The sequence below is a fragment of the Acinonyx jubatus genome, chromosome B2, assembly GCF_027475565.1.
Source record: "Acinonyx jubatus isolate Ajub_Pintada_27869175 chromosome B2, VMU_Ajub_asm_v1.0, whole genome shotgun sequence".
In the NCBI taxonomy this organism is placed as follows: Eukaryota; Metazoa; Chordata; class Mammalia; order Carnivora; family Felidae; genus Acinonyx; species Acinonyx jubatus.
This window is the reverse complement of record NC_069385.1, coordinates 53,115,023-53,138,342: the sequence shown is the minus strand read 5'-3', so window position 1 is coordinate 53,138,342 and position 23,320 is coordinate 53,115,023. Positions and strand designations below refer to the sequence as shown.

Here is a 23,320-nt window from a genome sequence, read left to right as displayed (position 1 = left end):
AAATAGAATTGTACCCAGCTCACATCCAGACTACCAGGGTCAATTTCCTATTAAGATGAAGAAGTTGTGAGAGGTCTGTGCCATTCCTTAAGGGCAGAAAGGGAAATGGTAGGAAGGCAAAGGAGAGGAAGTGAAAGAAAAGACTGGGGGAAGGGAGACACTGATATACTTAAAAAAAATCAAGTCTTTCCCAAAAAGGACTGATCGACTAATTTAATGGGAAATATAGTGAGTGCTATTCTAGACTCACATCAACTTATTCTCCATATTTGAAGGCTTACTCAATGTCCTTTGCTCTGTTTCTTAATAGATGAGGTACAGGAGAGAGATACAAGAATATCAACTGATGAGCTCTAAGACTCCATTCCACCATATCCTAGTCCAGATTCAGGCAGGAAGGAGATGATTTTATAAATTATATATATTTCTATATATATCAAATTCTATATAATGTTTATGTAACATACAATAATTATAAACATAAAATAATCACATATAATAATTTATAAATTATACGTATGTATGTAATTTGAAATCAAGTACCTAGCTCAGTTAGTATTAGCGAGTGGTGCAGACAGGGGTTGAATCTAGGAAATCTGGTTCTAGAGTTGTCATTATTACTCTTTTGAGCCTCTGTAAGAGGTTTTGACACCTTAAAGGTCCTTTTGGATATCACTGTTGTTATGCAATAGTATTCTTGGTTTCTAAAAGGCTAATTTTCTGGAAAACTCATTTTCTGAATACTTCTTTTCCTAGTCAACATGACAAATTAGCTACTACCCTATCTTCTAGCAGGTATTGATTTTAAAAAGCTACTACAGGTCTTCAATAGGGTAATCATAAGCCAAACTAACTGCATTTCATAATTTCCTAAACGTTATTTCAATTATGCCTTATCTGCTGCTATTGAAGAAAATTAATTACAGACTTTGAATACGTTTTGGCCAATCCAGATTCTAAGACACAGAACTGCCGATAGCAAATGGCCTTGTTTAAAAAGCAGATGTAGATGCTAATCACAGCACAAACCTCACAGGCCTTTGGTGAAGGTGTGGCTGGAAAAACTAACATGGGAACTAACAGTTCTTTCCTCTCAACAATTCTCCTAATCAGCATTTTGAAAAAGACAGCAACAGCCTCTGCATTGACAACACCGCTGCAAATTTCTGACATAACATCTATTTCTTCAGTAGCATGTAATACTAAGACACTCATTTTCACAATATGAAAATTCTTAGCAAATGTAGACAGTACCACAGAAACACTGTATCTGTATTGTATCACCTTACGAATCAGTGTTGGCATGCTAAAAGTACTGCTCTGATCATTTCCAAATTGGTCAGAGATACATTAAGGAATCTACAGCAATATCCTCCTTTAAGTGAGACAGTGATGTGCCACAAATGCAAAATAAAAGCATTCCTTGGCTTCTAGTGTCTACCCACTTGCAAAACAAGTGGAAAAGTAAATATGATTAAGTCATTTGAATCATTTTTCTCACTGGGCTTGGGGCACTTTTAAAAAACTGTCCAGACGTCTTATACCAATAACCATGATGCTCATATTAATTTTGATTGAAAAAAAAAATTACAAAAGCAGTATGTGTTTCAACTAGGCAACAATAAATTGTGTACAAAGTGAAAGCTCCCACCCCACTCTCCCTTCTTTAGGAGAATCATTTCCTAGAGCTGGTGCTAGGCTTCTGACATTCAAAAATTTTGAACAGAAATGAAAAGATGTAGAAGGAACAAAAATATATTCCTGCTATAACAAATGTACTGGTGCTTCTTTTAACATTGTCATTACCTCTGCTTGGGAACTTGGAAATACTGAAAGTTTAGGTACCTCTTTTTCCAGTCTCTGGTCTTCTATAAAACATATTTAAAAAAAAAAAACCTCAAAAAAACTACAAAACAAAAAACCAAAACAAAACAAAAACCACACTGACTTCAAAGTACTGGATTTGTAAGGCTGACTTAGGCCATGTGTGTGCCCTGTATTTTAGTCAGGAGTTCCATCCCTGAAAAGTGTTTCATTTTAAAGCATTTTATTTGGAGGCATGCTAGTTGAAAGAGTCATGTTATTAATTCTTTTGTAAAATGAATAGTTTTCCTATAAAGCACTACTTCCTGACTTATTTTCCCACATGTCGGATGTGTTAAAAGTGATAAAATACAACTCCGCAAGGCTTCCTAGTTTCCTAAACACAATCCCACGGGCACGGAAACCAACCAGCAAGCTACAATGTATCCCTTCATCTTTCAGTTTTCGCGGCTATACTTAGAGACTCTAGATCTGGGCGAGAACCGGGATTCTGCACCCAAACACCATCAGAAATAACAGCTATTCAAGCTCCGCGACTGGGGATCGCCTCTAGTCAAAATGAGAAAAGATCTGTTATGGCCTGCAAACGGAAACCAGAAATGGGATGTCAACACTTCCACACGGTTTTGTTTCTTTGATAGAGTTTCCAAAGCAACAGGCAGCGCAAGTTTTGTTGGTGTTTAGGTTGCTGCATGATCTGTACACAACGGGGAGCGTATCATGTACCCACTAACGTTAAAATCCAGGAAAGTGTGTCCTACAGCCCCCACGAGGTCTTCTCTTCAAGTTGCGTGAATCCATGCAGTCCACTCGCCACGCAGTCTCCACTTACGAAACAACAGAAACACTAGAACGGAGTCCCCTAAGTGGGCAACGCTGCGGAGACATTCCTAGATTTCGTGACCGATGGCAACCCAGCGTTCTGAGTTCAATTCAAACTTTAATGACTGTTTCTCTTTCTCCTTTGTCACCTTTTGAACGAAAGCCTTTTAAAGGCTCAGATTTCGGTTAGCTGTACTAGCAACTTTCAAATGGGACCGTTATTCACAACCCCTCGGGAAAAATACAAAATGTCACAACTGAACCGCTTTCTCCTGAAGGCCGTCTCAGGCGCAACGGGGATGGTTAACAACCAGGGGTAAGCGCGGTGCATAACGTCATAGAGCCGGCAGAACATACGTGTTCCAGGCGGCAGCATCTTTTAACCGACTCAAATGTTATTCCCCCCCCCCTTTTTTTGAGTAGGAGGCCAACGGGGGGGGGGGGTCACCGATAATGTTCTGATAAGACGCCGAGGGGAGAAAAATCCACAGGCTGTTCTACCCTAAGACTGGAGCTTTGTTCGGTTCTGACTTGTGGACACTTGCACACAGGACGACGTTATTTACGTTTTGGAGACTTCCATTTAAATGACCGAGGCAGCTGTGTCTGCCAGCCTCAGCATTTTCTCCCGGGGAAACCGTCCCCCCTCCCACCACAGGCCGCCCCTTCAACCTGAGGGGCGCGGGCCGGCCCGAGACGCCCCCCGCCGGGCAGGGCGGCCGGCCGGGCGGTTGCTCCCGGGGCACTCTCCAATGCGGAGCGTTCTCCGCAGCTGTTGGGTACGAAGGCGGGGAGGCATCGCGACCTCCGTGCAGCCCGGGCAGCCGTGCCGGGTACCCGCCCGCCCGGCCCCTCGCCCGGATACCTCGTCCTGGCCGCGGCCCCCGCCGCACTGCTTGCAGCCCAGCAGCTCCGAGACGGCCAGCGAGGCCGTGTACGCCTGGTTCGCGGTGGTGGCCAGGCGCATGTCGGCGCGGGGACCGGCTGCGGACGCGCAGGAGAAGCCCGGCGGCGCGGAAAAGGCGAACGCTGACCGGACGGCCGGGCTCCGGGCTGCAGCGCCTCAGGCAGCGCGGACCTCGGCGGCAGCGCGGCGCGAGCAAACAAGCCGCGCGGCCCCGCCCCCGCCGTCACTCCGCCGGCCCAGCGGCCCGCCGCGCCAATGCCGGCCCGCGGCGCCGCGGAGCCCCGCCCCCTTGACGCGGAGGGGCGGGCGTTGGGGGGCGGCCAGACGCGGCCGGGGGAAAAACAACCTCGAGCGGCGGAGCTCTCCGCCAGGAGCTGATTCTCGCGTCCAGAACTGGCTCGGTGGGCTTGCTTTAAGGCTGGGGTGGGGCGCGAGCACTCGGGCGTCACGGAAAGGCGAACGCGCCCCTGCCCCCAGCTTCAGCAGCGGAGAGACTGCCCTCCTTCCCACCTACTCGGATTCATTTACCTTGAGCCGAAGAGCAGCCCACCTCTAAGCGGACCCTGCACCACCAGGAATAAATAACCAAGTTCGCTTTACATTTTATAAACTGTTGAAATCCCCTTCAGCCTTTCCAGTAATGCGCAAACAACGCTGAATGGGCCCGGAATGCTGCAACAAGTATGGGACCATGGCCTATATTCAATATAAAATTATTTTTGGTAAGCTATGTAGAAGCTATAAATATCACTCTCCTACACAGATAAGGCTTGGTAGCCAATCTCTGAATTTCCCTTTTCCTCGCAAGTATATTCCAAGGCTTTAACATTTCTAATATTCTCCCATAAGTGCCCTGGGTTCTAAAGAAAGAATTTCTCTAAAATCCGATGAGGAACTTGAGACAATATAGGTTAAAAAGGAGCATAAATAACTGACACTGTTGGACCTGGGTCGCAAATCTCTCAAATCCTGTGTGAACACTATTTCCTTAAATGGATTCATTAACTTCTTTTAAAAAATCACCTCCTAAATTAGATCTCTTTTTGCATGTTTGCTCTTGTGTTTTCAAAAGCTTACATGTCCAGGTTTAAAAAAAAAAGTTGGAACATCATGACAAAAGGAAAAAAGCGCAGTTTAAATCAATAAATACTGACAGACACAGAACCAGGACTCCTAAATGCAAATAAGTTTCAGTCTTAAGAGTGGAGGTTACAATGTCTCAGAGAAGATTAAGTTACTCTTACAGCTCTTAAAATGTATTTTAAAAGCAAGTTAAAATGGTTATTTTTTTAATCCTCTCCAGATAAATAAGATAAATACTGTATATTCTCATACACGGTTTTTATAAATTGCTAAAGCACACAAAATATTTTTGCTGTCAAGAAAAGCAATTTTGGGTTAATAATAACATAAAAGAAAAGGCTACAGAGGCTTCCAAGCTTTCTCTTCTTCTGAGCACAGCCACAAAAGCAAACAGGATAATCAAATGCCCACTCAGCCACAAACCAACAAGCAGCAAAAATAAGCCCAGTAAATCATCCAGTTTGCAGCAATAGGACATACCCTCTAAAATAAACTGGTTGTAGATGAATACCTTGGAAACATAAATGGACTTGATATATGAGGTTGTGAGTTATAATGCTAGATAATGAGAAATAAGTGAAAATGATGACTTTGCTTCTAGAAGAGTTGAGCTGTGATTTTTATTTTCTGGAAGGAATACAACAATGGGGCTGAGTTGTCTAGTAGGGCATGACCTTGTTTATGACATTAAAATTATGTCATTTGCAAAATGGAGAATGCTTACCTTTCTATTTTTTAATGAGAGACTAGCATTTAGCTAACCCAAAAATGGTTCAAAATAAATACAAATCAAAACTACAAACTATATATAGAGTAGTGTTTGATACTTAGAGCTTGATAAATATTGAAGAGGTATACACTGAAATTGTATAGGAAGCTGCAATTAGGATTTTTCCCCCCAGAAAATTTCAGTTTATATACTTTGATGCTGCCTTACATAAAAAGAAAGATAATTTTAACTCATATTATAATTCTATGGTTTACTGAGGACCTTTAAGCCATTAAATGTCAAGATTCCTTTATGGTCTCTAAAAGGACTGACATAATTTCTTCAAAGAGTAATAATTTCTGCTCTATTACAATAGAGCAGCATGGTGAATTAGTCACTTTATTCTCAACATAAAAGGGTTGCCTCCAAATAAATCTATAGTAACCAAGAATTCCAACCAATGTATTAACCTGAAAATATCATTGTGTCACTTCTTGAGTAGGCCAGATGTCCTGAAGGTGTTTCTCCTAATGAACCCCTAGTGGTAGGCATGTCATAGGCATGCAATAAACATCTGCTAAAAAAATGAAAACTGAGCACGGAACAGTAACTGGAAAGGACTAAACTTTTGATATTTACCACAGGTTATCATTATAGGCTAGCAGTTACTTTACAAAGTCTGCTACTTAAACATTTCTAACATTATTTATTTCTAGGAAGAAACCTGATACTTAATCCAAGAAGTAATAGTAATTCTGAAATATTTCCTTTCCTCTAAAAATCTTTTGGTAGACTTACGCAATTGTATCAAAGTGAAGTTTTTGCATTTGTCATTAGTAGTAATGGTCTCAACTCTAATTTTCTCAAGAATAAGCTGATATACTATGTAAAAGCAGAGTGGTGTTAAGTGACTTTATCTGAGCTAAGAACTATGATGTATTAGAGAGTCTGGACTTGAAGCTGTGCTTTCTGAAGGAGGAACATCTGAGCTGGGACTTATAGGATTAGTGGAGAGGCTTTGGCAAGAAATTGGGGGTTGGGGGAGGCAGGAGAGGGGACTTGAGAGAATAGAGACAGAGTTCTAAACAAAGGAAACAGCATGTGCAAAGGCCCAGAGGCCAGGGAGAGAGAGAATGGTCCAAATAGGGAAGCAGAATAAAGGAAGTTTATTGGGTCTGGAAGAAGACAGTGATAGAGTTCAAGTAAAAAATCAACAGTAAGGAGGGACCTTGTTCAAGCTTTATTTTAAAGAATGTAAATTTCATTGTTAAGAGTACTGTGGAGTTCTTGCAAGTTTTAAATAGTAGAAAGACATCAGACTTGCATTTCAGCTAAGGTTTAAAAAAATATATTGGAAGGGACAAAATTAGAGGCAGAAAGATGGTTAGGAAGGCTGTTGAGGCAATTCTGGCAAGGCAACAGGGAGGTCTGAAGAACAATGGGAATGAAGCAAAGTGTAGGGATGAAGGTAGATTTTGTCTCTCCAACATAATACATTTCTGGAGAAAGGAAATCATGCCTCATACTCTTATTTTTGAAATTGAGGAAATAAATTTCAAATTAGCTGTTCTCCTAAGTGACTTCTTACATCCATTAGACTTTTGAAAATATAGTTAATTCATGGAAAATAATAGATACGTTTTAGTAGAATGAATACTTATCAGGCCAAAAGGCATAATCACACTTCCATGGACCACATATTAAACCTTGAATTTTCCCGTTAACCAAAGGAATTAAAGTACAACAGATTTGTAGATCTATTCAGTAGAAAGGAATTATATTTAGTAATTGGTTAGCAAACACACATAGCAGTGATTTCATCCATTAAGCCAAAGAACTCCTTTAAGAGTGGGCTTAAAGCATTATTGAAAACTGTCCTATTGTCATTTAAAACATTTTATTTAGAATGAATGCTGGTTTATAAGATTACTTCTGCTTACTAATTTTGTCAAGATTTTTCTCCTCCAGCTCATATCTTCCTGTTTTTATATATATAGCTTGTCTGCTAAGCACTTTTTTTTCCTTTCGACATGTTTTGAGTACATTGAGATCCTTTTAGCACTGAACTTTAATTTTACATTGTTCTCTTATTTGTCCTCTACTTTTCTCACTTCTTCAATTTAATTTTTAGAATTTTATCACTTATAAAGGAGCAAGAATATTGACAGATCTTTGCCTTATTCTTTCCTTTAGGGCTTCTTCTTTTAGAAATGCACAATTTTAAATCTCTAATAGGGTTTTAGAAACATAGGCCATCACCCACATTTGTAAACAAGCAGTGTTCCAAACAATGTCAGTAGCTTTAAATTAGAAAATCACTTTCCCCTAAAGAACAAGCATGTTAAATTGTGGTCAGGTTTTCCAGGTTAATAAGACCAGTAACTTACTAACTCCTACCCATTAGACACTGAAGCAATTGACATATATAAAGCAGATAATTATTCCTATTTTCAAATTTATAAAACAGAAATTCATAAAGCATGGGTAAATCATCCAAGATTATAAAAGTAGTAAATTGCCTTTAAGGATTAGAACCCAGGTCTATCTGAATCCAAAGCAGCAGAAGCTGGGTTGCTTCTTTTAATGAATAATTTACAAATTTTGATAACTATGTATTAGTCTCAGTTCTTTCTTTTTTAAGCTCTCACCATTCTTATTTATTTAAAAAAGTTAAAAAAAAATTTAATTCACATCCAAGTTAGTTAACCATATAGTGCAATAATGATTTTAGGAGTAGAATCCAGTGATTCATCACCTATATATAACACCCAGTACTCATCCCAACAAGTGTCCTCCTTAATGCCCATTGCCCATTTAGCCCACCCCACCCCCACAGCTCCTGTTTGTTCTGTGTGTTTAAGAGTCTCTTATGGTTTGTCCCTCTGTTTTTATATTATTTTTGCTTCCCTTCCCCTATGTTCATCTGTTTTGTATCTTAAATTCCACATATGAGTGAAGCCATATGATATCTTTCTCTGACTGATTAATTTTGCTTAGCATAAAACACTCTAGTTCCAGTATTAGTCTTAGTTCTTGATTCTGAGGACAAGAAAAGAGGGAATGAAGAAGAAAAAATTTATCTTCCTTTCTTATACTCAGGATGAGATCTCGTTAAAAAATAAAAGCATGGAATGAGTGAGCTTGGTCTTTGAGAGCTTATCTCCTCTACTCTATCCCTGTCCTCCTGGTGTCTTTTCCCAGGCCTTTGGTGACCTCATGTTACCTAGAGCTCCTTCTCTACAGAACTCACCTAAATCTACCCTAAGACTCTACCTAAGTCTACTAAAAGGTCCTCATACCAACCCTATTCCTCTTAGAATAACTGGTTAAGTGCTAGGAAGAAAGCAGTCTTCCTAAACCAATTCATACTATTCATTGTAGGAGGTACTGATATCTCATAGTAATTTATTTAGTCTGACTCAACAGAATATAAGCTTTGTAAAATCAGAATGTTTGTCTTTTTTGCTCACTGCTGTATTTTCAATGCCCAAGTGCCTAGCACATGGTAGACCCTCAATAAGTATATAATGAATGAACTTCACAGAGATTTTTCTATTAAAAAAAAAAAGAAACCTCAATAATGATATTAAGTTTATGAAAGATTTGGGCCATCTAGACAAACATTTTTGGAGGTTTGGGGTCCACTATCCAGGCAGGCAGGCTGTGCTTGGGAATCAGCTTGTCCTTGGGTTCAGCTTTGCTAAAGCAACTACTGTTTTTCATAGTTTCTCCTCATCTTCTTCTTGGGAATCCACAGATATTCCCAAGCTTCTTTGATTTTTCTTTGCTTGCACTGCTAAGCTAGCTATATAGGTTTGGGCAATGGAGTATTTGGTTCATTTGTTAAGTCAGGCAGGTACTTACAAGTCAGATACTGCCTGAATACATACCATTGTTTGACAAGATTCATGAACATTCTGTAACCAAATTTGGCTTTAAACACCTTTAGGCCTAAGGTGAAATGACAGAAAAGAAAGTGTCTATTGAGATCTCAAAATTAAATGGGAGAACTCATACAAAAATGCTACAATTTTTACAGGTGAATTACTTTTCAGCATTATTGTTGAGTTAAATAAGAAGGAATTGGTATAATTTGGAATAGGTTGAGGTTCAGGTGTGGTGGGAAATTGAGAGTTTGGACTTTATCCCATATGTATGTAGGAACTACTACTGTAGCTTTAAAGAAAGAGAAAAAGGAAGTGATACAAACTCAAAAAAAAAAAGGTAACCAATGATACTAAATATATGACATATTCAAGTGGAAAATATTTCTCTGTGCACATATACTACTGTATTGTATAATTTTTAAAATGCTTTTTGAGGAGCTGGATTTCAACTCTACCTAAAAACATATGTGAAAAAAATATATATATATTATTTTAATTCTCAAAGTACTTCTGTTTGTAGGCACAAGGCAAGAACTGGTTTTAGTATGTAACCTATAATTTTTTAAAAATTCTTTTTTTTTCTTACTAGTCTCTACATCCAAGAGATCAAGAATCAAGTGTCAGATGTTCTTCTGACTGAGCCAGCCAGGTGCTCATAAAATCTTTTTATCAGGTTATTTTTATTTTTTTATTTGTAACAACTATCCTGACCTCCCTATTCCTGCCCACCCCCACCATGATTATTACTAGCATGTAGTGAATAGGGATCTACATATGTGCTTTTCTAATAGAACTCAAAGACCCCCACTCAGTTCCTCTGTAATAATCTTTAATTTTTTTTAACATTTATTTTTGAAAGAGTGAGATACAGCACGATCAGGGGAGGGGCGGGGCGTGGGGGGATGACACAGAATCCGAAGCAGGCTCCAGGATCTGAGCTGTCAGCACAGAGCCCAACGCGGGGCACGGGGCTTAGACTCATGGACCGTGAGATCATGACCTGAGCCAAAGTCAGATGCTTAACCGACTGAGCCACCCAGGCCCCCCATCCCTGTAATAATCTCTAGTTGTGGGTCCTTTAATCCTTTAAATTACCTTCTTTCTTTGCCTCCTTCTGAGATCTCTAGTTTTCCAAGAGGGTGTTAAATTGTAAAACCTGGTCACAACGTACAAGGCCACATCTAGAGACTACCTGCATTTTATTAAGCACCTTAGAAATAAAACGCCATTCACTGAAGTTTCCCATCTGTTCTTCTGCCCTCCAAAATCCTCACTGCACCTCTGGGCCATTTTCCCCTTTGTACACAGAATACGTGTATGTTCAGGCCAATGTAGTTCAACAGAGATGTTTATTTTTACTTATCACTACTATCTTTGTGTATAGCTAAAAATACTAAAAAACAAAAACAAAAACAAAAAACCCAGAGAGAATGCCATTTTAAAATTGTTTTTACATGAGCTTAAATTTGAACATAATTCAAGAGCATTTGTAATAACAGAAAAATATGGTTTTCCTAATTTTTGGCAAACAATTGAGAAATACTAACACAGGATTTTATTCAGATATTACAAATTGGAGAAGGTAGTATTCTTAATTTGTTGTAACTCTAATGTGAAAAGTACATTTTGGCATAGGTTTATGTACAGAGGTCAATGCTATTATTTTAGCAATTAACAGAAATCTTAATATTATGTAAGCATTTAGCATTCAATCATTATTTATAGATATTTACTGAATGCCAAATTATATGCATTTAATTTCTTAAATCCTATGAACAGGCAGAAATATCTTAATTTGAGTTTGGGTGTCTATTTTATTTAGACTTACACCTCTCACATAAGTCACACAGATTGGCAGATAGCTTGGGACTCTGTTAGGGAGCATTAAATGGGGAGTCATCTAGTTTACTGCCCAGTCCTGAAACAAAGAGACTAACAAAAAACAGAAACCCAGTTTATAAATCTCTTAACAGCCCTTCCAGTTTGAGCCCCCTCAAATTTAAAATGAAGGGCAGGTGAACTTCATATTCTCTCAAACTTTTATTTCAGCTCTGTTAATATAATTTCATCAAGAGTTGATTTTATCAAGAGTTATATGCTTTAAGCTAACTAGAATCTGGCCTCCTCCTACACCAGGCTTGTTTGTTACATTATCAGTGGTTTTCAAATTGTTTTTCTTAGGATCCATTCCTTACAAGTTCTTTAGAGTTATTATAAAATATTAAACTTAAACTTTCTTTTTCAAGGCAAACTACAAATGTAAATCAACATTAAATGCATTGGAAACCACCCTAATAGTAATTTAATAATTCAGTTCCTAGACTAAGTAAAGTTTCCTTCACCGTCTCTGTGAGCATATGTTTGAGCATTTTTGTAAATGTGTGATTAGAAAGGGTATAATGTGTTCCAGCCTTTAAAAAAATTCGTGCATCTCTGCATCTGCTGGAGTAAAACTAGCAGTGAGTGGACTGCTACAGCGAAGGTACAGTAAGGGTGCTTTGCTGTGTGAATCCAGATTACCTGGATATTATGCATACAAGAAAATACAGAGGGGCGCCTGGGTGGCTCAGTCGTTTGAGCATCTGACTGTGGCTCAGGTCATGATCATACGGTTTGTGGGTTCGAGCCCCACATCAGGCTGGCTGCTGTCAGCGTGGAGTCAGCTTCAGATCCTCTGTCCCCCCCTCTCTCTGCCCCTCCCCCCACTCATGCTTTCTCTCAAAAATAAAATAAACATTAAAAAAAAGTACAGAAATAATACTGCAGTCATAATCCATAGCCCTTAATTTCAAATTTGTTTAAAACATAAAATAGCCTCACTGTTCTCACTGACTTGATAAATAATTTAACTTTATTTATTTGAACTTAAAGACGTCATTAATAACATGCCAGTTTTATATATTGCATATATCATAATTCTGGTAATACTGTTTGACTGAAGACTATGCTGACAAAAAAAATTAGTAACACATTTGAATATCACTGCCTTATATATATACCATATCTCCGGATCGGCCCACTAGAACTCATAGTGGGTTTGGAGGATCCATGCTAGTCTGTAGCTCCCTACATTATTCCCCCAGGCTTGGGTCAGGCTTTAAGGTTCAGAGAATGATCCATGGATTTCTGCTGATACCAGCAGAATGCAGGGGGGATTTAGCTCAAAGTCTCATTCCCACCAATGTTAAATAGAGCCTTAAAGAGAAAAGGCTCTTAGAATCACAATGGTTTATGACAGTCTACTGAATTACAAACCAAACTTGCCTTCCATTAGAACTTACATTTAGTCTGTCCTGGATCTGGTCTATAACTGTGAAAGGATTATCAATCCTTCTAGCCCTTCTCCAAAAAACATGAATAAAGTCAATCTTATCCTTCAGTGACACACATGCCAGTGTGACCAATAACTTTTATCCTAAATCACAAAAATTTGACCTAAGAAATGTCCAATGAAGCAAAAGTACAATGAAGTACTTTGAGACAGTTTTTATTAACAATGAAGATACTACATCTTTTGTGTTTGTAATAGGCAAGTTCTTAAATAATACATGTGTTCTTTACAATAAGAACTTACTTTTAGGTCAGAAACTTCAACTTTCAAGTATTCAACAAAATTTTAAAAAACTAAACACAATACTTTAACTTGAACATTACAAATATACATTAAAACCCTAGAACCCTAAAATAATGTATATTAAATTTACATTTTTGTGGGTTTGAAAAATATATAAACTTCAAAAGACATCAGAAAAAAAAGTATGTGGATCCAGGAAAAAGAGCAAAGCAGAGTCAAAAGCAGGGTGCATTTCAAATAGGTCACACTCAACTTTTAACTCTAAGAACAACAACAACAAAAAATAAGCTTAGTAACAGCTGTCAGCCAACCACAAAGCAGACAGATCAGGACTCAACCACTCCAGATACCAATGAGGTCCAACCTTCAATGTTTTTTTAAAAAAGTTATATAGTGTCAGAGCAGAGCACTGTGATAAGACAGGATATACTGTCCTGAGTTAAAAGTAACAAAGATTTTAAATCTTTTCACCAATCCTTAAAAAAATAGATTTTAATAACAGTGATAATTTTGTTTTTATCCTTACTGTGTCAGATACTGTATACATTAAAGTCACCTTTAAAATATTAGTGTAATAAAATATAGAATTTTTTGGGAAATTTTCTTTCTTGTTTGTAGATAGAGGATAAGGGTGGAAATATCCATAAGAAAAAATTCTTCTCTTTTTAAATTCCCTAATACTCAATTTCCAAAATTCATGGGGCGGGGTACAGCCAACAACGAAATGTTATTGTCCAAATCCAAAAATATGAGCATGACAGTCACATACAAATAAATATAACCTTCAAAGCAAGCAAGGAAACTGAACAGACCCCATAGTGCTATTCTATGCAATGTTTCCTCTTTATTACTCAATACATATTCTCCTGAGAAGAAAATTTTCTGAGGATTTAGAAGAGATTTTCAAAGACTTACATACTTCATCACTGTAATGTTTAGTGCTAACCTCCGTTATTTGTTCAAACTGAGAGTGTTACTTGCAATAGAGACATAAACATTGTAAAACGATACTTGATAGTTTTCTTCATTTTGCTTTTGGCTTGCTAAATCTATATTCTAAAGCAGTTACCAATATTTTCTGTAAAAACCTTCAAGAACCACCTTTTGTTTTTTCTTCAAGTGCTGCTTAAACCATTTGTTGGTTTTAGTTCCCTAAAAAATAATTATTTTAAGTAGATCAGCTTGACTTGTCATATCAATTGTTTCCTGTACTGTAAGACATAGGAGGTTTGCTACTAATACTGTAAGATGCTGTCCAAAATGTATGTATGTATACTTCCCCTCAACAGTTCATTGTATTCTATATACCTAAGGAAGGTGTGTGGGGGGGATTAAATAATATTTGAAGACTAGTTCTGGGTTTATTGGCGATACCCTCACTTCATTCTGTTCCTCTATCCTCAATTGTCACAGATAACAAAGCTATGTTGAATCAAGAAAAAGGTAGTTTCATGGGTGGGGGATGGACTAAATGGGTAATAGGTATTAAGGAGGACACTTGTTATGATGAGCACTGAGTGTTATATGTAAATGATAAATCACTAAATTGTACTTCTGAAACCAATATTATATTCTATGTTAACTAGAATTTACATAAAAATTTGGAAGAAAAAAATAAAGATGCCTTCTGCAAAAAAAAAGAAGAAAGAAAGAAAAAGGTAGTTTCAATACATTATTTGGGAAAGACACACTTTTACATCAAGCTCATATTTTCCTTGAACTCTTAAATCTTAGTATTTTTAAACAGTACCCACCCAAATGTTACTGAAAGTTTCATCAATTACTTAACACTCATATTTCTATACACCAGGGATTGGTTGTGTATCTTTTGGTTAAATTCATGAACCTCTATATGTATGAATATATTGGACCAGTTTATTCAACATTCATTCAACCAATATTAATTAAGCATTATTAAACAAGTATTTTTCCCCCCTCGGTTGGTCTTTGAGAACAATATCCACATCTTCCTTTTTCTTCCCTCTTCTTTTTGTAATTGCTTATAGTTAGACCCACTACGTCTTTTTGCTTCTAAAGGGGCACCTGGACTGAAGAATGCCTTAAACTACAAACGCAAAGAGGTCAAAAGGCTTGGAAAGCAGGATTGTGTATTATGGTGAACATTTGATAGTTATTGTAGCAGTTAGGTAATTGTGTACCAATTGATGAGGAGCTTTAAAACCAATAACTCAGATTTTTAGTCCCAGATTTGGTTCTAGAAGCAGATATATGCTATACTTTGTGGTTTCAGATTTGATAATATTAACAGAATAGCTAACACATATTGTTATTAGTATGTATCAGGTACTCTTCTAAAGCATTTTACATATGTTTTAACTCATTTAATATTTAATTCATTTTAACTTATTCAACCCTCATAATAACCCTTTTGGTAGATGCTCTTTTCATTTTTGAAACAGGAAACAGAGAAAGTATCTAACCCAAGGTCACATAATAAGCAAGCAGCTTAAGTAAAGATTAGAACTCAAGCCTGACTCCAAAGGCATATTCTTTCTACTATACCATGATGCTGCCTGATAATGGTTTTAGTTTTTTTTTTTCCACTGTTAATATTCCAGTGATTGTGTATCCATCAGGAAAGAGGTCAAGGGACCATAAACTTTTCTCTTAATCCCTTCCTACCTTACCTGTAATCTCTTCTCTATGACTGACTGTTCATCCCACGCTCTGTGGACTGCCCACACCCAAAAAAACTTTAGAACATCATTCTTCTCCAGGAAATCTGAACTGGCTCCCGACTGAGCCTACTGCCAAAATAGGATATGCTCCATAGCATCTCTCAATATCCCTTCTCCCTGGCTACTGCCTTTCTTATATATGTAAATCAGATCCCAGTTTCCTTTATTCCATTTACCTACTTCCAGTCCCCTCTGAACCTTTACAAAATTTTGTAAATTTTGTCATGCTGAATGAGGAATATCTTCTACCACTTGACAGTTTACCACACTAATACTGTCTCTTAATCTACAAAATACCATGCACTATGTTTTGAATATAGTTTATAATTACTACTTGTGGATGTACTTATGTTGTGTTCACTGTTTTAAAGTATAACCTCAGAGTATTTATATGCCCCTTTTGGGCTATGTTGAGAGTACATTCTGTTCTAGATGCAAAGGTCTGGGAAGTGGAAGTATGTTAATCATGCTTTGAAATTATAGCTACCAGCACATGACACAAGTATTTGAAAACACATTTTCATTATATTGTAAGATTTGTACACATGACACCAAAGAGAAAGCTGTAGGCTTGAGTCTAACTAAAAAATCATCAAAATAGTTAAATGAGTAAAATTATCTTTTAGCATAAATTTAACATTTTATGTAAAAGGAAAAAAACAAAAACATAAGTGAAGACAAACTGGCCCATAATCATTATTAAAGTCACTTTATTAACTAGAATTTAAATATAAACTTAAAGACTTTTTCAAGTAAAAAAGGAATAGTCACTTTAATCAACCTAAAACATAAGAAAATACTGCAGTTTTTCTCTTTGGCTAAATACTGTATTGCCTACTCAAAAAAAAAAAATGAAAGAATTCACAGTGATTTGTGTGGTAGGATTAAATACAATGCTTGCTTAAGTATACACACACACACACACACACACACACACACACACACACACACCTTGCGCTGTTTCCTCCCACATTTAAAAATTTGGCCAAAATAGCTGATGATTATAGACTATTGATATGGAAATACTTCATTATAACCAAACTGACTTTTTTGGGGGTCAATCTCAAGAACAGAATCTAGAACAAGCAAAAAAAGACATAAAATAGATGCCACAGAGTTTATACATTAAAGAGTATGTACTATACTCAGAGGAAAACCTTTGGCCCACCTCTCTTAAAGACAATTAACTTTTACTTTGTGCAAAATTACAACAAGCTTATTTATCTAGTTTCTAAGTCCACAGTAATTTAGAAGAGAGTAGGGACTACTGTTTAAATTGATAGCAGAGGAAGTATGATGGTCAACCATTTAATCACACGGGAATAGTCATAAAAACTCTAAAAAGCAGAAATAAGAACTTGGACAGCATGATAGTAGGAGGCCATTTACTATAAAGATTCTTAGTCCTAAGCCTTAAGGAGCTCTGACAGCAGCACTCTCTGACAGATTAGGGTAATAACTAACCTCCATAATAGTGATTCTTACTCATGTTGAACAAAACACCTACCAATATTTCTATAAAAAATATAGTGGCTGAGCTGGCAAAATAAGAGAAATCCTTAGAAGTAAAAAATGACCAACAGGAGGAATCCAGAGAGGTAACAATTACTGGGGCTGGTAGTTATGGATCCCGTAACCTAGCAATAGCATGGGAAGAGAAGACAAAGCTTAGGACTTGGGAAACTGGGGGGTAAACCAGAGACTCGATTATAAAGCCAAACCCCAAGAAGTTATACTATCAATGAACAAATGAACTAGGAAAAATACCCCATCTATAAAAGGAGATAGAAAATTTGCCTGTTTCAACTTTTGTTCTTGGTGGGATGATATATCCCCTGAAAATTCATAAACACACAATGGTTTGCACATGAGAAGTTGGGGCTTTAACTTACTATTACCCTTCTGGTCTTAAACAAAAACTAATGCAAGGATTCAGTTAAAGGGGGTTGGTTATGTTCCCAGGCTCCAATCAGATATACAGATCATCCCAGGAGATAAAGTTCTAATGAATAGGAGCTTACAGTAATAAAATATACCATGAAAAAGGCACCATTAGTAAGGGTCAGAAGAAACAATAATCACTTAACTCAGACCTGTAAGACTTGAGGTGTTAGAATTATAGATACAGAATACCAGTTTTATATGTCTTTTATTATTTTAAAGGAAGTGGAAAGTATGGGTGAGGAACAAGAAACCATCAAAAAATAAGCAGATTTAAAAATGAATCAAATACAGATTTTATAATTATTAAAACTTAAAACTCAATTGATATTCAGCATAGCTAAAGAGAAAATTATTAGCAAACTAGAAAGTAAATCTGAAGAAATAATTCAGAATGTAGCATACAATGCAAAGAGATCAAAAATATAAAAGAAAAAGACATGGAGAATGAAATAGAAGGTGTAATGTATACATATAATTACATAGTATATATGTAGTAATGATATATTGTATACATATATTTAGAAGGAGAAAAGCAATATTCTAAGAGATGATGACTGAGAATTTTCCAGAACTGATTAAAGATACCAATCCTCATTTTTTCCAGGAAGCACAATGAATCCCATGCAGAATAACAGAAACGAAATTCATATCTTGACATATAGTAAAACTGAAAAATTCCAAGAAAAAGGGAAGACCTTAAAAGTTATCCAAGAGAACAGTCAGATTATCTACAAAGGGATACTAAATGGACTATTTTTTTAACAATGGAAGTCAGAGGACAATGGAATAGTATCTTCAAAGCACCGAGAGAGAAAATGGCCACTCTTCAATTGTATTAATATATGAAACTGTCTATTGAGAAAGCTAATGCAAGAAACACATTTTAAGAGATAAAAAGTAAGTTTACCACCAATAAGTCTTCATTGAGGGAGCTTCCTTTCAGGAAAAAGCAAAATGATCCTAGAAGGAAGTGTGTAAAATACTATATAGTCAACAAAGAAAAGGTTCCTTGTACTTGAGATTTTCATTTCATGGGTAAAATTCTCACCTATGTAGAATAAAGAGTACATCCTCTAAGGATTCTGAACAGCTTTATGTGAACATATGCTTTCATTTCTCTTGACTTGGAGAGAAATGGCTGATTCCCATAATAAATATAGGTTTAACTTTTTAAGTAACTGCCAAACCATTTACTACAGTGGTTGTACCATTTTCATATTACTACCAGCCGTCTGAGAGTTCCAGTGGTTATACACCTTCACCAACAGTTAGCATGATAAATATTATTTTAGGCTATCTAGTGGTATAGTGTGGTGGTTCTTACCTGGGGATGATTTGGCCCCCTAGGAAACATTTGACATCAGGTTACATTTTTCATTTTCACAACTGGTGGGTGGGTGGTTTGCTACTGGCATGTAGCTGGTAGAGGCCAGGGATGCTACCAAATAGCCTACAACACATAGGGCAGCCCCTCACAACAGAGAATTATCTGGCCCAAACTTTAAGTGCTGAGGTTAAGAAGCCCTAGTGTAGTAATATCTCACTGTGGATTTAACTTGCCTATCTTGGGTAACTATTAATAGTGATCACCTTTCAATGTGCTTATTAGTCATTTATATATCTTTTTAATGAAGTCTCAGTTCAAATCATTTGTCCATTTAAAACAATTTATTTTAATGTTTGTTTATTTTTGAGAGACAGAGCACAAGTGGGGGAGGTGCAGAGAGAAGGAGACACAGAATCCGAAGCAGGCTCCAGGCTCTGAGCTGTCAGCACAGAGCCTGATGTGGGGCTCAAACTCACAGACCGCGAGATCATGACCCGAGCTGAAGTCAGATGCTTAACTGACTGAGCCATCCAGGCACCCCTCATTTGTCCATTTTTAAAAATTGGGTTGTTGTCTTCTTGTTACAGAGTTGTAAGTATTCTTTATACGTTTTGAATACAAATTGTTTGATACATATGGTTGTGAATATTTTCTTCCAGTCTATGGCTTGTCATTTCATTTTCCTAATGGTGTCTTTTGAAGAGCATAGATTTTAAAGTTTTTAATTTTGGTGTAATCCAATTTATCAATTTTTTTTCTTTAATTTTTTATACTTGTATGTTCTAAGAAACCTTTGCCTGCCCCAAGGTCACAAAGATTTTTTTTTCCTGTTTTCTTCTAGAAGTTATACCTTTGGATTATATAAATTTTATTACATCTGAAAATCAAACTGATAAAGAGTTTCTCTCCAGGAAATGGGATTATGGTGGGTGGTATTTACTTTCTTACATATCTATTGTATTCATCTTCTTGTATAATGATAAAAAATTCCACGTACAGATAACTTTTTGGGATGAGGGGAGAATGGGAGGGAGAAGCATAGCTCTAATAGCAGGGCTAATTTGTACTTTTCTGTTCTAGGGACCAGATCTGACCCTGAAGTCTGCTGGTACACTGTACATATGCATGTTAAATTAAGTACTCTGATGATGTTCTACTACATAAACACCATACAGCAAAAAGTAAAATGGTCTTTCTTCCAGAGACTCGAGCAGGCAAATACTGGAGTAAAACAGGGTTAAACAGCATAGTTTTACTTACAGTATCCTTGGGTCATAAAAAGGCATTTCTTAAAAGCAGTATTAATTGATGCCACATGGAAAACTGGGTAGCACATACCACAGAAACAGAGAATCCACTACCTAAAAATGATTTTCTCAGTCCTAGGACCTCACACAGGAAAAGGAACAGTCCATGGGAGCAGTGTGTTGGACAATGAGATCCTTTTAAAAAGTCCCCTAAACCATGGCTATTTGTATCAAAAAATAACCCCCCAACCATTCCAAAAGATCTGCAGTTGAAGAAATGAAAAATGATGCTGGAATTGCACAATGGTGCATATTGGTGACATTAGAGAAGCTATCTTTGGGGCCGCCTGTATGGCTCAGTTGACAGAGAGTCTGACTTCAGCTCAGGTCATGTTCTCACAGTTCGTGAGTTTGGGCTGCACATCAGGCTCACAGTTGTCCACAAGGAGCCGACCTCGGATCCTCTGTCACCCTTTGTCTCTGCCCCTTCCCTGCTCATACTCTCTCTCAAAAATAAACAAACATTTAAAAAAAGAAAAGACATCTTTGAGCGGAGTTTGAAGATTACTTTGAAAAATGTACATTAACTATCTCATGTAGATTTAGATTCTAAATTGTTCACTTAATAGTCTAAAATTCTTACCATTTCATGCCTACTCCGAAACAGAGATTTAGTGTATAAAAATTATGATTTCAGGATACTTTTCTGTCTTCTCTGCTTAAGAAAATTGTTTACTACAGAACATCTGCAATAATATAAGCAGTAAATGGGGGAACTAAAGTAGCAAGAAAGGTCCTAAATGCTACAAGGAATTTCAGAGAGCTACTAATTCTAAGGATAATAGAGCTGTGTGTCCTAGAAAGACTTTTTCCTAGCCACTGATGACTAAAAGTAAGATTCTTAGATACAGTCAAAGAGTGACAGATAACACAAGTTCTTAGACATTAACTACCCTCAGAATGTTGGACTCCCCTCCCCCATGCCATCCTTCCCATCCCACCCCAGCACGGGTGGCAGGTAAACATTAATAAAATGGCCTTTTAACTTGGCTGTAGCTCTTCCTGATAATTGGGACTTAGACTCACATGTCTGCTTCCTCTGATTCTCCATTCTTTGGTCTTGTATTAGCATGAACAAGATCCCTAGCTCTGGAACTCTCAGAATCTAAGCATTAGTACTTGACAAGAAGTCATTGCTAGGGTCCCTGTGATTGGAGAATCGGGTCTAATGAGAGGTATGAAAATCAAGAAGAAGAAGAATAGGTTCTGGAGAAGCAAGGATATCAGAAAACTACTTAGGACTATGAAATGTCCACGGAGGCATGAACAGTGCTCTATGTCCAGAGCATTTATATAAAGATACAGACTGCTAATAATGTGTTCTTATGCATGCAGAGTATAATGGGAAAAAAGACAGTGGGAGAATTCTTTAGTGTTTCTATAGATGAGGCAACTGAACTTTTTTCATGTCTCAAAATATTCTTTTCTTAGTTGCCTAAAATGATTTCATCCATGAGTTTGAGGATAGGGTAGGTAAGAATAAGTGAATGAAATAAAAAATAAAAATAACCAACGTGGATTAGAAAGCAATAAGTCACACAGGAAAAATGTATGTCTGAAGTTCTCAAGATCCTCAAGTCTTGGAAAGAACCATAAAATCTCATGTTATATACTGAATATGACTCTACATATGGACTGTGGAATAAAAAGTAAAACGTATATAGAATTTTACAGTCCACAAATTTCACATAGAGTGACTTGGCAATTTCTCACAACAACTTTGTGAGATGGATCTCACTCCTGTGTTACCCAAGAAGAAACTTGTCATGAAACTGAAAAGTGGCAGAGCTATGGGTCAAAAGTAAGTCTGTGTGCCTTCGGATCCAGTGCCCTTTCCTTTCCATCTCTCAACAGTTACAAATGCAACTACAGAACTTTAGTGCATTGTCCAGAGTGAGGACATATTGCTCTGGACTCCGGAGACACTGCTGGAACTTTGGGACAACTTGGGGCTGAGACCAGCAGAAGGAAAAGGTTTCCTGTTCACAGTCCTGACAGCTGAGGAAGGGGCTGTCATGAGCTTTCTACTAGACATTTAAAAAATAGATTGTTTCCATGGAGGAGGCCCGAGGAAGATTTACAGACAGGGGAGATAGGTATACAGTTCTGCGACCTTCCAGTTGAAGTATAACCAGTGTCTGACCATGGAAGGCAGATGCTCCCTTATGTATGATTTTAACACTTGCCTTATTGATTCTTTTCCCATGACAATGATGTAATTGAAAATGTATTAAAAACTGAAGAGATGTAGTTTAAATATTTAATTTTTACCAAAGCCACTAATGATTTTAATTTACTGTTTTTTAAACTTCTTTAATTTTCAAGTTCAGAAAATATATACATATGTGTTGTTAAAGTTTTACATTCATTTAGCATACTTTCAAATTTACATTCGTTGGTTGTAAAATGAGAACAAAACATGTAGTAATCATGCTGTTTTAAAAACTGTCAGAAGTTCTCAGGGGAGTGTTCAAATTGTGAGGGGAACTCTAGAATTTATTCTATTTGCTCAAACTATCTTACACTATCATTTGAGTGCAATTCTGTAATCTTTTTGCGTGAAGATGCTATTGATTTCAGCATAGTGTACTTCCTCATTTAACATTCCATATATAATTGAGTAATGTTATTAAAAATAAAATAAAATGAAATGTAGTTTCAGAGCCAGCCCTCAGGGACTTACAATCGAGTTGATAATAAAAGACTGAGAAACAGAAGACAATACTGGGCAACATATAATTATGCATTAAATGACATGCCACAAACTGCAAATATTCAGGAGTAGAAACTATCAGTAAAGTCTTAAAAGGCAGCTAGAGGGGAATGGAACTGAGGAGAAAACAAGCTGCAGGAACTCAAGAGACTATAAGGAGACTATTTTGGCTCTGGCAGGAGGATAAGTTAGTAAGCGGTGGGAAATAAGTTAGAGTCGGTTGTAGGGAGCCTAGAAAACCAGTGAAGGAGGAGACTGGACAAAGTAGGAGGCAATAATGGAACCCTAAAAGATTTCTGAGTAGTGGCAAAAGTGGTGAAAGCACGGACTTTCACAAGTGTGCGAGATGAACACAGCAAAGGAAACTGTACATCTAAGGAAGAGGTAGTGAGGCTAACCGCTCCCCTTCCTCTTCAGCCTCACAAGTTTACCTAACTTGACAGTCACCCAAAGGGATCATTCTTGGACTTCTGTACATGCTCTTCCCTCTGACCCCGGCCCATGTCTCACCTTCAGTCTGAAGT

The 23,320-nt window shown here is 37.3% G+C and overlaps 1 protein-coding gene and 1 long non-coding RNA gene across 4 annotated transcripts in view; one reads left to right on the top strand and one right to left on the bottom strand.

Moving 5' to 3' along the window:
* SESN1 (sestrin 1) overlaps positions 1-23,320 on the bottom strand; it is a 114,308-nt gene that overhangs the window by 18,218 nt on the left and 72,770 nt on the right. Inside the window, exon 1 of one of the 3 annotated variants that reach the window (XM_027057136.2) lies at positions 3,512-3,758. The exons of 1 other annotated variant lie outside the window; for it this stretch is intronic. In XM_027057136.2, the coding sequence (XP_026912937.1) occupies positions 3,512-3,613 (102 nt within the window). In that variant the 5' untranslated portion in view covers positions 3,614-3,758. One more of the 3 variants, XM_053222394.1, reaches the window with a different exon arrangement.
* LOC128315554 (uncharacterized) lies at positions 12,191-23,035 on the top strand. Its single transcript, XR_008298418.1, has 2 exons — positions 12,191-19,701; positions 19,857-23,035. It is a non-coding gene; the product is annotated as an uncharacterized LOC128315554 (long non-coding RNA).